Here is a 17,838-nt window from a genome sequence, read left to right as displayed (position 1 = left end):
TAAGCAAACACCTGCCCCCCCCCCACACACACCCCGTTTTGATTTCTGAGAAAGAATCTCCTTCTGTCTTCGGTGAGGTGCGCTGGGAAGGTGAGGTGATGGGCCAGACAGACTGGGCCGCGTGGGGGTCACTGAGGGGAGACCGAGCCGGCGGCTCATCGATCCTCGCCCCCTCCCCTCCCCATCTCCCAGTGGCGGCTGGGGCAGGGAAAGGTTCTTGGGGGTCCTCGGCGTGGAGCGCTCAGCCAGGGCTCAGGCAGGGAGGATCCAGGACCCCACCCCGAGGCCCGCCGACCTCGGTAAGTGGCAGCGCCCCTTCTGGCCCCACTGCCTCCCAGGGCCGCCCAGAATCCGTCCATCCGGGCGCAGGACCGGGCGACTCCCCCGTGGCGCCGTGCCGGGACGCCCGGTGCCTCCCCGCAGGTCGCCGAGGGCGCCGGGGCCCCGCGCCACACCTGTCCGCTCCTCCTGGAGGCCCCGGCGCCGCTGCTGCCGGCCCCTCTGCGCGGGGCCCTGTGTCCGCCGTCGCTTTGATCCCGGGGGCCCCGCTGGATAAAAGTCCCGGGCGGCTCCGCGCCAGCGCCAGAGGGGGAGCGCAGCCGAGCCGGCGTCCCAGCGGGCTGGCGCAGGGCGAGCGACGCCGAGGAGCCGGGGCCGCGGGGCCGGCCGCGGTGAGCGCGGGGCTCGGGCGCGTTCGGGGCGGGCGGTGGGAGGGGGTGGGGGTGGGGGTGGGGTGCGGGCCGGGGCCCGGGTCGCCCGCCGGCGGCTCCGGGCCTGGGCAGCAGGGTGAGGGGGGACCCCGGCGGCTCAGGTGAGCGCGCCCGCCCTGCGCCCCCAGGCCCGTCGGGCCCGGCCCCTGCGCGGCAGGCGGAGTCCCGGCGCGGAAAAGCCCCGCTCCTGCCCGTGGCGTCCCCCCTCCCCTCGGCCCCCGCCGCCCCTTCCAGCCTCCCCGGGGCGGGGGTGGGGGTGAGGGGCGCGGCGGCGGCAGCGGCGGCGGCGGCGCCGGGCCGGCCGCGGGGGGAATGGAGCTGCCGGGGACTGCGGGGGCCGCGCTGCCCCCCACGGAGCCGGGCCGGGAGCGCCTCCGGCGGCCGCGGCGGGGTAGGCCAGGCCCCTCCGTCAGGCTTGCGGTTTGGGAAGAAAAGGCGATGCCTCCGCCAAGAAAAGAGCGAGCGCGGCCCCCTCCCCCTCCGCCGAGCCGGGCGGCGGCGGCGGCGGCGGCACATCTAACGCGCGGGCACCCGGGCCGCCGCGGCCCCCGCAAACTACGCCCAGGCTCGGCCCCCGCCGCTCATTGGCGCGGGCGGGAGCCAGCGCACCCAGACCCTGCGCTGCCCTCGCCGGCCGCGCGCGGAGCCCGAGCAGCCCAGGCCGACGGCGCCCGGCCCCCCGAGCCTCGACGCCGAGCCGCCCGCGCTTCCTCCGCCGGGCCCAGCGCGGGCAGCCGGTCGGGCGAGCAGGCGCGGCCGCCGCCCCGCGGCCCCGGCGCCCCCGGCCCGGCGCCCCCACCCCCGCCGCCGCCGCCTCAAGGCCGCCCGCTCTCCGCAGGTGGCCGCGGGCCCGAGCGGCGCGGCCATGGGCCGAGGGGTGCGCGTGCTGCTGCTGCTGCTGCTGGGCCTGCTGCACTGGGCCGGGGGCGGCGAGGGCAGGAAGACCTGGCGGCGCCGCGGCCAGCAGCCGCCCCCGCCGCCCTCCTCGCCTCGTGCCGAGGCGGCACCCGCGGCCGGGCAGCCGGTGGAGAGCTTCCCGCTGGACTTCACCGCCGTGGAGGGCAACATGGACAGCTTCATGGCGCAGGTCAAAAGCCTGGCCCAGTCCCTGTACCCCTGCTCGGCTCAGCAGCTCAACGAGGACCTGCGCCTGCACCTCCTGCTCAACACGTCGGTGACCTGCAACGACGGGAGCCCCGCCGGGTAAGGCCTGCGCCCGCCCGCCGCGCCCCTGCAGGCCGCCCCGCCGGGCTCGGCCGCCATCCGCCTCCGAGCCCCCTCGGACGCACGGAGTCTCGGCGCTGGTCGCCCGCCCCCCTCCTCGGGGTGGGGGGTAAGAGGGCTCCCGTCGGGCTCGCAGAGGAGCCGGCCCTGCGGAGGACCCGGGGCGGGCACCCGCAGCGGGGGTGGGGTGGGGTGGGGTGGGGGCAGCGCTCGGAGAGCCGGCCTCTGGCCAGGCCGGGCACTGACCCCTCGGCCACCGGCGCCCTGCCCCGCTGCTCGCGTCCTTCGGTCTCTGGGCGGGGAGATGACCCTGGCTCCAGCAGCAGGAGGCGACGCAGCGGGGCGGGGAGGGTCCTGCGGTACCCCACCCCCACCCCAGCTCCACAACGACCCTGTCTGCCCCCTGCTGCTGCCGGGACTACCTGAGATCCCAGCCAGCCAGAGGGACGGGGAAGGAGCGCAGGTGGGACCCAAGGACCTGGGCTGCGGCATTCACCCCTGTCCAGCCCCGATGTATGCGAAGGAAGGATGTGAGGCTGAGGGTTGAGGAGGGGTCGGGGCCCCCACACCCTCAGCTAAGTCGACAGCCCGAGGACCGGACGTTAGGTCGGGCCTCGGTGGTACTCGCGCCCTTCCACGCCTTCCTGGCGGTCCCAGGGCCCCCGCCCCACGTGCACGCTTCTCTAGAGAGGGTGCTTTTCGGTCTCCAAGCACCACTGCGGGTCCCGGGAGATCCCGAGCCCAGCAAGACCGCCCCCACCCCTCCCCGCGCCCCGCCGCCGGCGCCGAGGTTACAGCGGGTCCCGCGCGGGGCGGGCCGTGGGGATTTTCCACGGACCACACAGCCCCTCGAGGCCCTTCCCGCCCCACGAGCGCCACCTCCCGGGACCCGCCACCGCCGGCGGGGCCGCGCGCGCTCCGCGGACCCTGGCCGCTGGCGCCCCCGTGCGGCCGGCGCGTGCGCCGGGCGACAGGTGGAATGACCCTTTCCTCCCCAGAGCTGGGTCCTTGCGGGCCCCAGCTGACCATCCGCTCCGCCCGTCCCCCTCCCCCTCCTTGCAGCTACTACCTGAAGGAATCCAAGGGCAGTCGGCGGTGGCTCCTTTTTCTGGAAGGTGCGTCCCCGGAGCCGAGGGGGCGAGGAGGGCGGAGGCCCCTGGGCGTGCGGGCCCTGACATGGTGGCTGTGCCCGCAGGTGGCTGGTACTGCTTCAACCGGGAGAACTGCGACTCCCGCTATGACACCATGCGGCGCCTCATGAGCTCCAGAGACTGGCCGCGCACCCGCACAGGTCAGCAAGTCGCCGATACCCCCCTCACCCCACCCCCCACCCCAGCTCCCGCCTGAGGGGTAGGGCAGGGTAGGGTAGGGCTGGCAGTTCCAAGTTCTGGAAGAACCCTTGCCCTCCTCACTCCCTAGAGCCCTAGGAAAGCCCCCACGGCGCCCACCCCCCAGTTCTCCCACCCTCCTAAGGTCAGGGGGCACCCACCTATCATCCTTCACTCTGTTCCACAGGTAATCTCCAGAGGCGGGGGGAGGGGGCTTACTATGGCTGCTTCCACACCCCTCATCCCTAGGTCACAGCAGCCAGTGCTGGGTCGTGGAGGTCAAGGGTCACGTCCAGATGACTAGTCTGGTCTACCTCCCTTGTCGTGGCCAAGTAGGATCCCCCACACCCCACACATTCCCGTAGCTCCCATCCCCACACACCCCTTCCCAACAGAAAGACCCACTGCCTCTGCCCTCCGACACCACAGGCACAGGGATCCTGTCCTCCCAGCCAGAGGAAAACCCCCACTGGTGGAATGCCAACATGGTGTAAGGGGGAGCAGAAGGGCCCTTCCCTGGGGGGAGGTCCTTCTGGGAGGGGTTCTTTCTTGGCCAGTCCCATGGGGGGTGTTCCTCCCTGGGGAGGGTCCTTCCTAGGGGGGGTCCTTCCTGGGGGCGGGTCCCACCTGGAGGGTCCCTCCTGGGGAGATTCTCCCTGAGGGTTCCTACCTATGAGGGATTCCTGTCCTTGGGTGGGTGGGGGGGGGGTTCTTTCCAGGGGAGTCCCATGGGGGGTGTTCCTCCCTGGGGAGGGTCCTTCCTTTTGGGGGGAGTCCTTCCCAGGAGGTCCTGTCCTTGGGAGGATCTTGTCCTCCGAGAGGTTTTTTCCCAGGCGGTCCTGTCCTCAGGACCCTTCCTGGGGAGGGGTCCTTCCTGAGGGCCTTGGGCAGCAGAGGACTATGGCAAACTCACACCGTCCGTTGTCACAGCTTCATCCCCTACTGCTCCAGCGATGTCTGGAGTGGGGCTTCGTCCAAGTCTGAGAAGAGTGAGTCCCTTGCTGTAACTTCTGTTCTCTGCCCCGAAGGACATGGCAGGAAGGACAGGGCCCCTGTTTTGTAACTCCTTCTAATCCTCTGACCGTGTGTCCCGGGATGCCTGCCCCAAGCACCCACTGCCTGTTGTCCAGGGCTGGCTTGGCCCCTTCGGAGGTCCTCACTCCTGCGTGTCCCCTGGGGAGGGGCCCCATCCCTCACGCACCTGACAACCTCCCTTCAGTTCACCTCAGCCCCTGACCCTATCCCCCGGAAGGACCTCCAGACCCCCAGCTAGGATTCTTCCTCCTTCCAACCTGGAGCTGGGAGGCCTTGCTCCTGTCCAGGCCCCCCGTTGAAGCCACGGTCCTCCTCCTTGCAGACGAGTATGCCTTCATGGGTGCCCTCATCATCCAGGAGGTGGTCCGAGAGCTCTTGGGCAAAGGGCTGAGCGGGGCCAAGGTGCTGCTGCTGGCAGGGAGCAGGTGGGCCAGGCAGGGCGGGGGCCTGTGTGTGCAGGGGGTGTGGCGGGATTAGAGGTGTAGAGGGCGAGGAGGGGCCGCGCCTTGGGCTCCAGGGAGCTCACGCCTCTCCAGGCCTGGGAGGGCACCTAGGAGGGTCTGTGTTACTGGAGCGTCACAGGGGTTCCGCTCCACAGTGCTGTGTAGCTGGAAGCTGTCCGGAGGATGCTTCTGGACTCCGAGGTTGCTGGATGCCAGGGAAGCCTTGGATGACGGTGGCCTAGGTAGTCGGTTAGGGGCTAGCTGTGGACCGGTGTACCTTCTCCAAGGCCTGGGGTCCCTGCAAGCGGGATCACGCCTGGTGGCTGCACCCCTGCAGGCATGCAGGGCCCCGAGGACATCGGTAGAATACCTGAGGGGGTCTGAGGCCACATGTTTCGTCTTCGTTTTCAGATAAGGAAACCGAGTCAGAGACAGAGGAAGGGAGAGAGGACGGGGAGGAAGTGGGTGACCTGCCACTTAGCTCAGTGTCGGGAGCTCTGCCAGCCCCTCCTGTGCCTCCGTGACCCCCAAAGGCCTGTGGGTCTTGCACACGAATGTGGAACACGGAGCATTGTTGGCAGCTCAGGACGCGTCAGGATCCCGGCCCCTTCTCGGGCCTAGGCTGGGGCAGGGCGGGCTCCGGGGAGGCGAGCGCCCCACCGCGGCCACCCGGCCTCACGTACTGCCTCCTCCCCAGCGCGGGGGGCACGGGGGTGCTGCTGAACGTGGACCGCGTGGCCGAGCAGCTGGAGGAGCTGGGCTACCCGGCCATCCAGGTGCGGGGCCTGGCTGATTCGGGCTGGTTCCTGGACAACAAGCAGTACCGCCGAACCGACTGCGTCGACACCGTCACGTGCGCGCCCACGGAGGCCATACGCCGCGGCATCAGGTGCCAGAGCCGGGGGTGCCTCCTGGGCTCGCCGGCTCGGGGGCAGAGGGCCTGGGGCGGGGCTGCGGGGTGGGGGGAGGAGCCGGGGCGGGGCGAGGCGGGGCGGGGCTGCCTGACCGCCAGCCCTGGCGCAGGTACTGGAACGGGGTGGTCCCGGAGCGCTGTCGGCACCAGTTCAAGGACGGCGAGGAGTGGAACTGCTTCTTTGGCTACAAAGTCTACCCGACCCTGCGCTGTGAGGGGCCGGCTGCGGGCGGGGCACGCGGGGCAGGGTGGGGAGCAGGGGGTGTGGGTCTAGGCTTCCTCCAGCCTGGAGTCTAGAGCTGGGTGCAGAGACCGCAGGCCACCCACATGGGGGCGGGGGATCTGAGCCGTCCAGGTTTGCCTGGGACTTGCCTGGTCTCAGCCCTGAAAGTGCACTCGCTCCCAGGCCGACCAGGACAGTGGGTCACCCTGTCCACAGTCACAGTTAGGAATGTGCTTGGCAGCTGAATCCTAGTGCCGCCCTCGGTGGGCCTCGGCCGTCCCTCCTCAGTCCCACACTTGAAGGGACACCACCACCAAGTTGTGGTCACAGTGCACACCCTGGGAGCCAGGCCAAGGTTGGTGGGGGAGGTAACAAGGTACTTCTTCAGACAAGCACACCGTGAGGGGGCCGGTAGCCAGCACTCCGAGGGCCTGTGAGCCTGCCGTGGAGCCGGCTGGCCCTCAGCAGCCCTTAGCCCGGGGTGGAGGGCAGAGTGTCGAGGCAAGGTCCAGCTGAGCTGTGCCCCCCAGGCCCCGTGTTCGTGGTGCAGTGGCTGTTTGATGAGGCCCAGCTGACTGTGGACAACGTGCATCTCACGGGACAGCCGGTGCAGGAGGGCCAGTGGCTGTACATCCAGAACCTGGGCCGCGAGCTTCGAAACACGCTCAAGGATGTGCCGTGAGTGTCCTGCCCACCCCACCCCACCCCCGCTCCTCTAGCCAAGAGAAGGAGGCCAGTCTGAGAAAGGCCACGTAGCGTGTGATTCCAACTCTGTGACATCCCAGAAAAGGCAGAACTGCGGGGTCCGTAAAAAGCTCGTTTGGCACCAAGGACGGAGTTGGGAAAAGGGGGAGGGATGCACAGACACAGACGATTCCTAGGACAGTGAGTCTACTCGGTGTGAGACCGTAACATGGACACACGTCAGCATCCGTTTGTGCAAACCCTTACGATGTCCAGCACGAGAGCGCACCGTGACTCTGGACTCTGGCGATAGCTGTGTGTCACTGAAGATTCGTCAGTTGTGACGGACACGCCATCTGGTGGGGGGATGCTGATAATGGGGGAGGCTGTAGGTGTGGGGGCAGGGGGTGTGTGAGAAATCTCCATACCTTCCACTCAGTTTTAACGTGAACCTAGAGGGGCGCCTGGGTGGCTCGGTCAGTTAAGCGTCCAACTTCAGCTCAGGTCACGATCTTGCGGTCCGTGAGTTCGAGCCCCGCGTCGGGCTCTGGGCTGATGGCTCAGAGCCTGGAGCCTGCTTCCGATTCTGTGTCTCCCCCTCTCTCTCCCCCTCTCCCGTGCATGCTCTGTCTCTCTCTGTCTCAGAAATAAATAAACGTTAAAAAAAAAATTTACTGTGAATCTAGAAATGAAGCCTATTAAACAAACAAACAAAGAGCAAAATATTCACCTGTCCGGGTCAGCATCCCACCATGGCCCAGGTGGCCGTGCCTGGAAGGGGTGGACTCTGTGCCGGGTTTGGAGGCAGAAAGAGACAAGGTTTTGTAGGGGAGCCCATGGGTTGGTGGGGACAAGGCCTGGTCCAGAGCAGTAGGTACAGGAAGGAGGTGGGAGCCAGAGAGAGGTGCCCAGGGGGGTGGGCTGGAGCGTCAGGACCTGTGGGCACCGGGGTGGGGAAGATGCTGGAGGCGCTCTCTGTGAGCTGACTGTCTGCTCCCCAACAGGGCCAGCTTCGCCCCCGCCTGCCTCTCCCACGAGATCATCATCCGAAGGTCAGTGTCCCCATGCCCTGGATAGATCGCATCCCTGGCTCTCGCACCAAACGTCCACAGCCCCCCCCCCCCCCCCCCCCCCCACCTGGCCGCCACCTGCCTTCTCTGGCTCTGTATGAAGGGCTTCTGTCTCGGGCTTCCGATGCCGCTTACACAACCAGCTGTGTGGCAAGAATTCAGAGTCAGCCCGCCTCCGGTGGTAGCAATGCCGAGCGAGCCCCACCTGGATTTCTGTCTGCAGCCACTGGACGGACGTCCAGGTGAAGGGGACCTCGCTGCCACGGGCGCTGCACTGCTGGGACAGAAGCCTGCACGACAGCCACAAGGCCGGCAAAGCCCCCCTGAAGGGCTGCCCCGTCCACCTGGTGGACAGCTGCCCCTGGCCCCACTGCAACCCCTCCTGCCCCACCATCCGGGACCAGTTCACGGGGCAGGAGATGAACGTGGCCCAGTTCCTCATGCACATGGGCTTTGACGTGCAGACCGTGGCGCAGCAGCAGGGCCTGGAGCCCAGTAAACTGCTGGGGATGCTGAGCAGCGGCAGCTAGGGGTCCCGCCCCGGGAGCTGGCACTGAGGGCCGGCCGCCGCCACGGGCTCCCCACCCCAGGGCCACCTGCCCGGCCTCTCCTGCCCCTGCTAGGACAGACAGGGCCCTGGCCATCCTCCCAGCAGCCTTCGCTGCCCCTCTACCACTGCCTTGGTGGGGGGGGGGACCCAGCCAGGGGAGACCGTGGACCTGCCCTCCAGCCCCAGCCCTGCCTCCCGCCCCGCCCTTGCTGGGGAGCCCGAGGCGCCGGGTTCCAGCCCGCTGGCCCAGCCCCAGCCTCAGCCTCTCCTGGCCTTTTGTATTATTTTATAAAATGACTTTTTTATTACTTTAATTTTTTAAAAAAGGAAAATAAGAAATATATGATTAATGATATTGTTTTGTAACATATTTTTTTTAAATAATGAAAAAAAAAGACAACAAAAGAGCCTCCCCCTGCAGGCGTGTTTATTTGAATGGGCACTTTGCCCGTTTCACACCCCCTCCCCCATCCCCAGGGCAGCAGGGATACTGGGGGCGGGGGCCATAGGGAGCCCTGACCTCCGACCCCTTCGTGGGGGGCACGGACCCCACCTCGTGTCCTGTTCGTCCACTCAGCAAATACCAGTCACGGGCACAGCACACGTGAGACTCCAATATGGCGATCACAGCTCCCATGTCTCTGTTTTCCCGTCTGGGGACGTTCACACGGCGCGCACCGAGGCCACTCAGAGTGCTTGGCGGGGCACCTGCCCCTTCGGCAACACACCACCCCCAGTAATCTCGTTTCCAAACTGTCTCACCCCGGAAAAACACTCCCTATCCCGCTAAAGCGTTCTTAAAAGCTTGCACTGCTTTATTGGTTCTTATGAGGTCACCCGTGCACACACCAAGATGCAGATTCCCCGGGCGGAACCCGCTGGGCCCAGCCCCCACCCTGCCTCCCAGAACACAGGGGTAGTCTTCCCGTGGGTCGTCCCGGGGACCCTGCACCCCAGCAAATGCATGCACGCGCACCCTCTGTTGTGGCCTCTGTTTTCACCACGCACCGTGTCTGAGGCCCACAGAGCTGTGAGTGGTGTTCCTGTCGCCTCGGGCTGGACGACAGACATCGCCTCGTGCGGGGCGGGGGGAAGGGGTGCAAAGAGCCCGGAGGGCTTACTGAGGGGAGCCGGGCACTCCCTGCTTCGGGCACCCCAGCATACCTGCGTGGTGACAACCCCCCCCCCCACCGCCCCAGCTGCCCTCAAGTATTACAAGCCCCAAGTGACAGATGAAGGAATTGAGGCCCCGAGAGGCCGCCCCTGTGACAGAGGGAGGATCCCTGCTAGGCAGCATGGGCTCCACACCCACCACACATGTCAGGAGCCCAGACCTGTTCCCAGGACAATCTCAGAGGCCCGGCACCCTCTGGCCCAGCAAGGTCGGGGGCCGTGCCCTGGGGTCTGGCTAGCTCTGCCAACACATCAGGGCCACCGTGGGGCGGAGAGGGATCGGGGCAGAACCGGAGGGCCCGTGTCATCTGCCGAGCAGCGCCGCGGCCCCTCCCAGCCCACCTTGGGCCCGCTCATCACCAATGTTGGCTTCCCCAGGTGGCGCCGAGCGGCCCACCCGGGGTCTCCAGGGACCGCGGCCCCATGGTCTTCTGTGGGAACGCATGCGGTCCCAAGGGCAAAGGAGACAGTGAGCTCAGGGATGGGGTGGGCAAGGGCTGTGGACGGAAGAAGGGGAATCCAGGGGGGACTGTTGGCTCGGGGGAGCGGCCCTTCCTCAGGCTCCCCGTGGATGGGGGGATCCCGGTGGGAGAGGGGGCTGGGAGGGCCCAACAGGGGGGGCTTCACTGGAAGGGGCCACAGTCAAGCTGGGCGGGGGACTCGAGCGGCGCCGTCTAAACCCCAGCTCTTTGCGCAGAGAAGAGCAGGGGCGGCAACATCAGCACCATCGGACAGATGTCCGAGGCGGGCTGGGGGGTGAGCAGGCAGCTCCTCAGATGCGCTGTGCACCTTTGAACGTCATACCCGTGGGTTATACCCGACGGGATTTCTGTCACCAAACGAACAAACCCTTCTCCACGCGTTCCTGACAAGGAAGAAGAGAGAGATGAGACCTACCACCGGCCTAGTGGCCTGTCCGGGCTGTGCTTCACTGCCGGACCAGTGACAACATGAGCCCAGGACACTCAAGGACCGTGGGGCGGCCAAACCTCAGTACTCAGCAAGCGACACGCAGCGCCCTCCACACTGAGTTCTCGGCTTTTCTAGAAATGGTGCTGCTTTTACTCTCCCATGGGAACAAAAATGCTCAGGACATACTTTAAAGACGGGGGGGGGGGGGGGCTCCTGGCTGGCTCAGTCGATAGATCACACGACTGACTCTTGACGTCAGGGTTGTGAGTTCAAGCCCCGCATTGGGTGTGGAGCCTACCTAAAAAAAAAAAAAAAAGCCAAAATATCCGACAGCACGGGCAAGATGTGCACATGGATGCTCCCCGTGGCTGCCATCAGAGTGGCTGGGACCTCCAGAGCCTCCCTCCCAGCTGTCCTGCCCCCACCACCGGCCCTCGTGCCAAATTCCAGCTACCAAGCCCCCGTGTCCCCTGAGCACACACAGCAGCCACCCCTGCCTTTCTGTCGTGTGGACACGTGCTCGTGGCATCACTCAGCTCACAGCCTAGTTGTCCCCTCTTCAGAGGGGCCTTCACTGACCCCCCAAAAAAGGCTAAATTCACTGAACATTTAGTCGCTATTTCCGCACTACAAGAAGCTAGATTCTCAGTGTTTTTTTTTTTTTTTTTAATGTTTATTTATTTTTGAGAGACAGACAGAGCATGAGCAGGAAAGGGGCAGAGAGAGAGGGAGACACAGAGTGTGAAGCAGGTTCCAGGCTCTGAGCTGTCAGCACGGACCCTGACGCGGGGCTCAAACTCATGAACCACGAGATCATGACCTGAGCTGAAGTCAGATATTCAACCGACTGAGCCACCCAGGCGCCCTCTCGGTGTTTTTTTAATTGTGACAAGTGAGTGGAGGCTTGAGAACAGAAGATGTCGCCATCGAGCAGCCTTGCGCCAAGCAGTTGGGGAGTCTGTGTCTGGAATTTGGAACGTGTCCCATGTCAGGCTCCCAGGGGTCCCGGCTACCGTCCCAGCCACGAAGCAGCCGCCCAGCCTGGCCTCTGTGCCCCAGCGTGGCCACGCGGCCCGAGTCTCCCGCGGTGGGCAGCAGAGCCCAACTGCAAAGCAAAGGAAGCCGATTTTGCTGTGATCTCTCCAGCTCTGTAGGCCCCTCCGGGCGGGGAGCAGTTAAGAACTGGCAAGGGGAGGCTTGCAGGGCCCAGGCACGGGGGCTGCCCCTGAGCAGACCCCCCACCCCGCTTCTTCTGCCTCTGCCTGTGCTTCAGGCCCGCCTGCACAGAGAACTCAGGGCCGGGCTCCACCCGCAGGGAGCTAGGGAAATGGGGGACTCAGTGGCCAGAAGGGGCTTCACCCAGGCTCAGACACAGCGCCTGCTGCTCCGTCCAGGCCCGTGGCCGGGCCACACCGGTCACAGCTCTCTCCCGGGCAGGGCCACTGAGGCCCCCCGTGCTCTGCAGGGCCAGGGGGCCGCAGGGGCGGGGGGACGTGGGACAGCCATGGACGCTGGCCCTGGGATGCTGCCCTACTTGGACTCCAGGGCCACTATCAGGCCATGTCCCAGCCTGCCGGGACACTCTCGCTGCTGCCATGCCTGTCCCTCTCCAGCATCTCTCGTTGCATTTTGGCCTGATTTCCAGGCATCTCCGTGCTGGCAGCTGGCAACCCCAGCAAGGTCTGTGCGGTGTCCGGTCTTCAGGAAGGGAGTCGACTTCTGCCGAAGCCCACAGCGGTGCCCCCTCACTCACCGCACCTGCCACAGGGTGCCTGGGAGGCTGCCTGCCGCCCGCACAGGTGTGCTGGCCGTCCCTGAGCGCCCAGGGCCGCCCCGCGGCGCTGGCCACGCCGAACCTGGTCTTCCCAAAATGCTCAGGGTTTCGCGTGCGACAAGCTGGACCCCTTCGGTTAGGGTGTGGGGGGTTGTGCCCCAGCCACCGATTGAGCTGTTGAGGAACGCGGCTTGGTTCACCGTTACCACTTGCTGAGCCATGAACTTTGGCTAAACCATGTTCCGCTTGCGGTAAATGAAACTGCTCCGAGCAGAGGATTTCCTTCCAGCTCCCTGGGGTCGCAGGGTGGTGGGAGCCGACCCATCTTCCCTGCACTCCCAAGCCGGAGGCCCATGTCCCCTTGCTCCCTGGTCCAGGGTCAGCAGAGCACGTGGCGGACACCTGGGAGGGACGAAGCAGAACCCTTCCCAAAGGCGCACGCGGGGTCGCCTTCCTCCTGAGTGTCAGTGGACTGGAAGGTTTACCTTGCGAGGCCTTCCTCCCCCAGCCTGCAGCATCCAGACGCCATCTCGGAGGACTCACGACCTGCAAACCAACACGAATCCTTTCTTTCATGATAATATTAACTCTTCCAGAAAAATCATAAACAGGCACATCAGGTCAGAGGACCGCTACGAGTCTACTTGTAAAGGGGGTGTGTGTTCACGGAGAACGCTGCCCACGAGAGACTCCAGAGGCTGCTGACAGCCTGGGAGGACTGCGGGGGCCACGGAGACCCGTGCTGGGGACACCACCCCAGCGACAGCCAGGCCTCCCGCTCTGGACTCATCCCGTCACCATTCTCTCGACAGGCACCCTGAGGCCACGCGCGTCTCCCTGTGGTTTTCCTGCCAAGAGCATTTAGCAGAATCTATAACCGCGAGGAAACAGCCAATACACGTTGAAAGACAGTCTATAAAACCACTGGCCTGGAATCTTCAAAAAGATGGTGTCAGGGGCACCCAGGGTGGCTCAGCGAGTCGCGCGTCCAACTCTTGATTTCGGCTTGGGTCATGATCTCACGGTTCGTGGGTTTGAGCCCCGAGTCAGGCTCTGTGCTGACAGTGCGGAGCCTGCTTGGGATTCTCTCTCTCTCCCTCTGTCTCTGCCCCTCCCCAACTCACTCTCTATTTCTCTTTCATCAAAAAAAATTTTTTTTGAACAATAAAAAGTACGTAAATAAAGAAATAATAAAATGTGGGGGTGGGGCGGGAAATGGACACTATTCCAGAATAACTGGGAGACACGAGAGACCACTGCAATGCATAATCCCCATCAGATCCTGGTGCAAACATTTTAAAAGATTTTAAGTGTATTTTGGGATACGGGGGGAAAATGGAATAAGGACCGTGTGTGAAGTGATCATTCTTAAATCCCCTTGTGTTCAGGTTCTGTGGGAGAATGGCCTTGTTCATAGGAGAAGCCCATGGAAGTGTCTGGGGCAAATTGTCATATCTGCAGAATTAGTCAATATCAATAATTATTATTGGTGTGGGGAAAGAGAACAAATAGGGCAAAATATTAACAATTCTTGAATCTAGGTGTCTGAGTGTTCATTGTGTTGTCTTGCAATTCTTCCATAAATTTGAAATTTTTTTAGTGTTTTTATTTATTTTTGAGAGAGAGAGAGAGAGAGAGAGAGAGACAGAGCATGAGCGGAGGAGGGGCAGAGAGAAGAGAGAGACACACAGTCCGAAGCAGGCTCCAGCCTGTGAGCTGTCTGCCCAGAACCTGATGCGGGGCTCGAACTTGTGAACCGCAAGATCGTGACCTGAGCGGAAGTCGGACGCTCTACCAACTGAGCCACCCAGACGCCCCAAGTTTTTAATTTATTTTTGAGAGAGAGAGAGAGAGAGCGTGGGAAGGGGGGGAGGGGGCAGAGAGAGAGGGAGGCACAGAATCTGAAGCAGGCTCCAGGCAACTAGCTGTCAGCATAGTCCGATGCGGGGCTCGAACCCACGAACCGCAAGATCGTGACCTGAGCGGAAGTCGGACGCTCAACTGACTGAGTCCCCCAGGCGCCCCAAATTTTATAATTTTCTAAATGAAAAGTCAAGAGAAGTAGGCACACATACAGGAGACGTTCATGGTCAGGCAACAGAATTACGGGCGATTTTTCTTTGTCTTTTCCTGTATTGACTGGGCCTGCAAGGTACTACTTTTACAGTTGGAAAGTTGTTTTCCATCTTCAAAAGCATTTCACACATTATTAATACTTCTGCCCCAAAATGGGAGAGCTGAGTTTTCTCTAGTTTACAGGTTGAGGAAGGACAAGCAAGGAGCTCCGTGATGAACCCCCAAATATAACTAAAACTCTGCGCAGGGTCAGCCCCAGCACCTCCAGGAGATCAGGCTGAGTAGGAGCCCAGGGACACTCTCAGCAGGGTCCGCCCTGACACCACCTCAGCTCTGAGCCAAGCCTCCCTCCAGGGGGACGCGGGGGGGGGGGGGGGGGGGGGGAGGGGGGGCAGCCCGCGGAGCCCCCGTCCCCAACGCCCCTCCCCCGCCCCTCCTCCCTCTGAGTTGTGGTCCCGCCTCCCGGAGATCCTCCCCAGCAGGTGGTCCCGGAGCCTTCCAAGCCCACCTCCGCTCTCGGCTCTGCCCTCCTCCCTCCCCTCCCCCGCGGGCCCTGGAGCCAGCTGACCGACAGACAGACGCAGGTGCTCCGGAGGCGGGGCAGCGCCAGCAGCCAAGGAGTTAACGGACGGTGCTAGCGGGGGCTTGGCGGGGACGCAGGGGTCAGATGACCCTCTGGGATGGGGACGGCACGCCCGGGCTGCTATTCCGGGGCTCAAATCGTGACCACCTATTTATAGTGCTGGGGGGGGGCGGGGGGAGCCTTGGCCCGCCCCACACGGGCAGCAGCGAGGCTGTCCTGCGGCAATGTCAAGGCGGCCGCGGCGGCGGCGTCACGGCTGCTGCAGGCTGCCCGCACCTGTCACGGCTGCCGGAGGAGACAGAGGGGCCGCAGCCCCGCAGGAACCCCAGCGCCAGCGGGCACTGTGCGAGGCGAGGACGACGTGGCCGGCCAGATGGGCAGCACCATGGACCCCCCCGGGGGCGGGTACCTGCACCTCGGCGCTGTGACGTCCCCCGTGGGCACGGCCCGCGTACTGCAGCTGGCCTTTGGCTGCACCACCTTCAGCTTGGTGGCCCACCGGGGCGGCTTCGCGGGCGTCCAGGGCACCTTCTGCGTGGCCGCTTGGGGCTTCTGCTTTGCCCTCTCGGGCCTCGTGGTGGCCTGTGAGTTCACCCGGCTCCACAGCTGCCTGCACCTCTCCTGGGGCAACTTCACGGCGGCCTTCGCCATGCTGGCCACCCTGCTGTCGGCCACGGCCGCCGTTATCTACCCGCTGTACTTCACCCGGCTGGAGTGCCCGCCCGAGCCCGCGGGCTGCGCCGCCCGGGACTTCCGCCTGGCAGCCAGCGTCTTCGCCGGGCTCCTCTTCCTGGCCTACGCCGCGGAGGTAGCCCTGACCCGGGCCCGGCCGGGCCAGGTGGCCAGCTACATGGCCACGGTGTCAGGGCTCCTCAAGATCGTCCAGGCCTTCGTGGCCTGCATCATCTTTGGGGCACTGGTCTACGACAGCCGCTACGGGCGCTACGTGGCCACCCAGTGGTGCGTGGCCGTCTACAGCCTGTGCTTCCTGGCCACGGTGGCCGTGGTGGTCCTGAGCGTGACGGGCCACACGGGGGGCCTGGGCTGCCCCTTCGACCGTCTGGTGGTGGTCTACACCTTCCTGGCCGTGCTCCTCTACCTCAGTGCCGCGGTCATCTGGCCCGTCTTCTGTTTCGACCCCAAGTACGGTGAGCCCGGACGGCCCCCTGACTGCCCCAGAGGCGGCTGCTTCTGGGACAGCCAGCTGGTGGTGGCCACCTTCACCTACGTCAACCTGCTCCTCTACGTCGCCGACCTCGCCTACTCCCAGAGGATCCGCTTCGTGCCCCCCCTGTAGCCCTGTGGGCAGCAGTCCACCCACCTGTGCTCCCCAGGGACTCCCGGCACCTCGGGGGGTGGCCCGGGTGAACCCAGACCCCCAAGGAGCAGGCTGGAGGGAGGCAGGCAGGACAGGTGCTCCTGGACCTCGCGCAGTGCTCCGCAGCTAGGCTTGGGGAGGAGGGAGGGAGGACAGACGGGCTGGCAGCCCTGAGCAGGACATAGGCGAGCATCCTCCCCGAGATAGCTCCCAGCCCTCTCTGTCTCTTTCTATCTCCATCTCTCTCCCTGTCTCCCTCTCTCCATTTCCTGGCTTTCCCTGGCTCAGTGCTACCCACTGTAACACAAGAAGCCTTTGAAGTAGGCGCTGTGGTGACCCACTTTAGAGATGGGGACACTGAGGCTAGGATTTTGGAGGCAGCCTCACGTGCACGTCAGCGTCTGGAGATCACACTCAGGCTGTGTGACCTAAGCAGAGTTGGAAAGGGGACAGTTCCTGCAGGTCTGGGAAGGGGATGGAAAGGAGCCCAGGAGAGGGTCAGAGCTGGACCAGCAGAGGGACAAGGGGACCTGGCTCCTGTAGACTTGAGGGAAGGGTCCCCAGAGCCCTGGAAGGAGGCTGTCTCAGCAGGGCCCTGCTGGGGAGTCAGTGTGCGCCAGCTCAAAGAGAAGGAGCCAGGACTTGGGGCCCCACCTTGCCCACCTCCACGCGGTTATAACAAGGACAAGGGCCACGGTGTGGTCACACAAGGCAGCCTCGGAGGCACCACAATGAGCACAGAATGCTGGGGGGCGGGGGGCGGGGAGGTGGGTCCCCACCCAGGGAGGGAGTGCCCGCCAGGCGCTCACCATCAGCCCTGGGAATCAGCTTCTGCAGAGCTTGTGGGCGGGGGGGGGGGGGGGGTGCCCAGGGAGGCTAGTCTGGAACCGCTGGGGGAGGGCCCAGCCCCTCGGCCACAGCGCCTGGGCCCCGGGTCCCTCCCTGGTACTCCCAGGCCCATGACCTCCACTCAAGTATCCGTTCACCTGGCCGCTGACCACCAGAGCCCATCGGGACTGTCACCCTCCACGCTCTAGCCAGCTTCTCCTGCTCAAGAGCCCAGACGGGGCCACCCCAGAGTACAGCAGCCCCTTGGCCCAGCGAGGGGTCTAGGGCCTCGAGCAGGAAATAAACGCCAATGTTGACCCGCATCCTGGCTCTGGTTAGCAGTCTCTGCCCAGGGGACAATGGCCAAGGGCACCTCCTGGGCCATCCCTCCAACGTGAGTCGGAAGAAGGGCTGAAACTAGGCTTGACTGAGGGAGGACGTGGCCGGGGGACAGCCTCTTAGGGAAGAAACAGGCAGTGTCCTCCTCCTCAGTGGGCAGTGGGAAGGGTGAGGGTGCCGCCAAGATCGTCTCCCCCCTCCCGGTGGGGCTCCGGGTCACACCGCCCACACCGCTGCCGGGGGCTGCCAGGGGCACACCTTGGGCAGAGGGACCGCTGTGCCGGGGCAGCCGAGCCCGAGCAGCTTTTAGGCGGGCTTCCCAGGGTTCCCTTGCGCTGGCGCCAGGCAGAGTGTGAGACAGGCGGCTGACAGGACAGGGGTCCTTCACCTGGAGGGGCGGGTGTTAGGGCTCAACGGAGATCCTCAAAGGGGCCAGGAGCCTCTGTGTCCTGGAGTGTCCTGACGGCCCCCACGGGCTGAGGGAGAGTGAGGGAGAGTGGGGGCTAGATGGTACCCTCTAGGGTACATCTCCAGGTGACAAAGGAACATGGGGGCCACGTCCTTCCTGGCCCACAGGGAGGCCTGGACACCGACCAGTCTTCCCTCCTTTTCTAGCCACACTTCAGAAATGGTCATCTGTCGCCAACTCCCCAAT

At 64.7% G+C, this 17,838-nt stretch overlaps 2 protein-coding genes across 2 annotated transcripts; both read left to right on the top strand.

The window, feature by feature from the left end:
* The first annotated feature begins 366 nt into the window (after window positions 1–366).
* NOTUM (notum, palmitoleoyl-protein carboxylesterase) lies at window positions 367–8,535 on the top strand. Its single transcript, XM_086688277.1, has 12 exons — window positions 367–671; window positions 1,549–1,913; window positions 2,997–3,049; window positions 3,130–3,225; window positions 3,692–3,752; window positions 4,193–4,251; window positions 4,620–4,722; window positions 5,438–5,629; window positions 5,764–5,864; window positions 6,407–6,554; window positions 7,565–7,612; window positions 7,854–8,535. Exons 2-12 carry the CDS (start codon window positions 1,576–1,578, stop codon window positions 8,158–8,160), a joined length of 1,506 nt encoding a protein of 501 aa, XP_086544403.1. The 5' UTR covers window positions 367–671; window positions 1,549–1,575; the 3' UTR covers window positions 8,161–8,535.
* A 6,340-nt stretch (window positions 8,536–14,875) lies between these two features.
* On the top strand, window positions 14,876–17,167 carry MYADML2 (myeloid associated differentiation marker like 2). The gene has a single exon (XM_025927739.2). It carries the CDS (start codon window positions 15,072–15,074, stop codon window positions 15,993–15,995), a length of 924 nt encoding a protein of 307 aa, XP_025783524.1. The 5' UTR covers window positions 14,876–15,071; the 3' UTR covers window positions 15,996–17,167.
* Window positions 17,168–17,838: the final 671 nt, after the last annotated feature.

Source organism: Puma concolor, chromosome E1 (assembly GCF_028749965.1).
Source record: "Puma concolor isolate L17-30 chromosome E1, mPumCon1.1.hap2, whole genome shotgun sequence".
Classification (NCBI taxonomy): Eukaryota; Metazoa; Chordata; class Mammalia; order Carnivora; family Felidae; genus Puma; species Puma concolor.
Note: the sequence above shows the minus strand (reverse complement) of the source record. Positions and strands in the feature narration are given on the sequence as shown.

Bases quoted from the DNA above. Each gene is read 5' to 3' on its own strand.
- NOTUM (XM_086688277.1), top strand. From the start codon at position 1,576: ATGGGCCGAGGGGTGCGCGTGCTGCTGCTGCTGCTGCTGGGCCTGCTG. The intron at 3,226-3,691 runs GTCAGCAAGTCG...CCGACACCACAG, and splicing joins CTGGCCGCGCACCCGCACAG to GCACAGGGATCCTGTCCTCC. The intron at 5,630-5,763 runs GTGCCAGAGCCG...GCCCTGGCGCAG, and splicing joins GCCATACGCCGCGGCATCAG to GTACTGGAACGGGGTGGTCC.
- MYADML2 (XM_025927739.2), top strand. From the start codon at position 15,072: ATGGGCAGCACCATGGACCCCCCCGGGGGCGGGTACCTGCACCTCGGC.